The following is a 2,310-nucleotide window of genomic DNA, read 5'->3' as shown; positions in this document are numbered from 1 at the left end:
ATTGTTGAATCGAGTCGATGGTTGTTGCATATACAAAATAAATTATTTACCTTGAAAGGCCATAAAAAGTTTGTAGCATGCCTGAAATTCTTTCCAACAGTGAAGATTTCATGAATAAGGTCTTCGACGCAAATTATATTACAAGACTTTCCAAGAGATGTTTCGATAATAGCATTTGAAGTAATTGGAATTCTTTGCCTCTTGACTTTTGCAAATCCTCTTTTATAAATCAACTCTCTGACGCTCTTCAAATTGGGATAACCCCAGGTGACATAAGGTTCACAAATTCTTAACATATTAATTGTAGCCTTATTCAATTTCATGAAAACTCCATTATTTATTTGTTTTAGCCTGAACAATTGCAACACTTTTCTAACCTTGGGAGCAACTTGATTGATACCTCTAATACGAATAACAAAGGCTAAGTTCGCCTCAGCTGGAATATAGTAATTTCCTTTATTTTTGGCTTGTCTTCTAAGCCTAATTTCGTCTCTTTCTTTCTGTCTATATTCTTTAATATATGATTCAGCACGTTTAAAAATAATCTTTCTTCGTTTTCTAGCGGCAGCTTTTACCTGTGAATTCGAAATAACATAAACATTTATTAATTTTGATTTTAGGAAAACTTATTCGTGCATTTCAAATAGAAAATATTAAATGCGTACCTTTAAGGCTTTAAAAACGGCAGCTTTCTTGGCATATTCCCTTCGCTTTCGCCGTTTTAGAACCGATTCTGGAACGGCCGGCAATCCTTTTTGGAAAAAACGCTTTCTATTGTTTTTCTTCTTGACTTCCTTAGGCTTTTCTTTGCCATCTTCGGTTTTTGTTGCCTTTTTAGCAACTTTTTTAGGCTTGGGATCTTTTTTTAAGCCAGCTGCTTGGGCTGCTTTTTTAGCAGCGCCTGGTGCCTTGGTTAGTTTTTTAACACCATCAGTTTTAGCCGTATCTTGCGTTCTTAAATATTAAAAAAATAAAAATAAATAAATATTAAACCCATAGTATCGTTTGACGTTTAAAATATTATAAATAAATATTCAAATAACACGATTAATTAAGATTAAGTAAAGTAGGAACATAGGTACTCACTTGACATCCATCTTCCACGTTCAGATAGAACTTTGTCGTGCCAACATAAATTAATGTCGTGTCTTTAGCCACGATTATTTTATTAAATAATAAATCTTTTTCTCAAACCGAAAATTACAAATCCTTAATATGTTCGTTTAATTTTTCTTATTAATTTAAATTGTAATTTTTTCTTTTTTTAAACAAAGTAAAACTTAAATTCGAAGTTGTTTTTTATTAAAATATTATTAGTAAATGGGTAGGGTCAAAGATTATATTAAAAGTCAAGCTAGTCAAAATTCTTTTTAAAATACAAATCCATTTATTAATTCAAAAAAAAAAAAAAAACAATTATAAAAGAGAAAAAGAAATTTTTTCTTTAAAATAAAAGAATTAAAAAAAAAAAAAACTTAATTTAACATAAATTTAATGTATTTAATAATTTAAAATAAGACTCTAAATTTAAAGTTATGAAAACATAGAATTATGTAAAGCGTTTATATCTTCTTCTCTTTTTTTTGCCCTAATTTTTTCTTTCTTGTACATTTCATAATCTTCATCATCGGTAGGCATTTCATACCTACATAATGGACAAGTGCTAGTCTAAAAAAAAATTATAAAACTAATTAAATTTTGTATGACCTCATCCTTATCTTAATATTTTTACGATTATTTACCCTATTTAGCCAAGGAAGAATACAATCTGGATGAAAGCCGTGATTACAATTCAATAATATCATTTCCTCTCCTTCTTTGCTAAATGTTAAACATACTGGACATTGTTTTTCTGCAATAATTACATGTTATATATTATATGTTACACATATACAATAATACACATATAGAAAAAAGAGCAATTGATAAAAAAATTTACCAGATTCATGAACAGTTTCTCTTTTCAAATTTTTAATATATTCTTTCGATGCAGGTGGTGGCAATTTTTTATCTTCTCCAAGTTCTTCAAACATACCAAAATCTCTAAGAAGTCTAGCAAAATGAAGAAAATGATTAGGATTTTCTCCATTTTCCAGAGGTCTCCATCCCATTTCTTCAAAATAATCCGCCATTATTACAAAATTCAAGGTAAGATTATTTTACTATCGTACCTTATTAATTATTTTTTTAAAAAAAAAAATTAAAACAATTTTTAAAAACGTACAAATATTACAATCATTCGAATTAACTTTAAAGTTTAATTAACAAATAAATTTTGTCGCTTTTATGATATCGAAAACAAAGTACATT

The 2,310-nt window shown here is 27.8% G+C and overlaps 2 protein-coding genes across 2 annotated transcripts in view; both read right to left on the bottom strand.

Moving 5' to 3' along the window:
• Positions 1–1,093, bottom strand: part of Phum_PHUM472890 (60S ribosomal protein L7, putative) — a gene marked incomplete at both ends in the record, with an annotated part of 1,717 nt that extends 624 nt beyond the window's left edge. The window contains 3 exons of the mRNA XM_002430268.1: positions 51–575; positions 666–946; positions 1,087–1,093. Coding sequence (XP_002430313.1) covers positions 51–575; positions 666–946; positions 1,087–1,093 — 813 coding nt within the window. The remainder of the gene's footprint in view (positions 1–50; positions 576–665; positions 947–1,086) is intronic.
• A 440-nt stretch (positions 1,094–1,533) lies between these two features.
• Positions 1,534–2,132, bottom strand: Phum_PHUM472880 (RING finger protein, putative; the record flags this gene model as incomplete). Its single annotated transcript, XM_002430267.1, has 3 exons — positions 1,534–1,668; positions 1,743–1,852; positions 1,940–2,132. 3 exons carry the CDS (start codon positions 2,130–2,132, stop codon positions 1,534–1,536), a joined length of 438 nt encoding a protein of 145 aa, XP_002430312.1.
• Positions 2,133–2,310: the final 178 nt, after the last annotated feature.

Source organism: Pediculus humanus, genomic scaffold (genome assembly GCF_000006295.1).
Source record: "Pediculus humanus corporis 1103172108252 genomic scaffold, whole genome shotgun sequence".
In the NCBI taxonomy this organism is placed as follows: domain Eukaryota; kingdom Metazoa; phylum Arthropoda; class Insecta; order Psocodea; family Pediculidae; genus Pediculus; species Pediculus humanus.
This window is presented reverse-complemented; position numbering and strand designations above follow the sequence as displayed.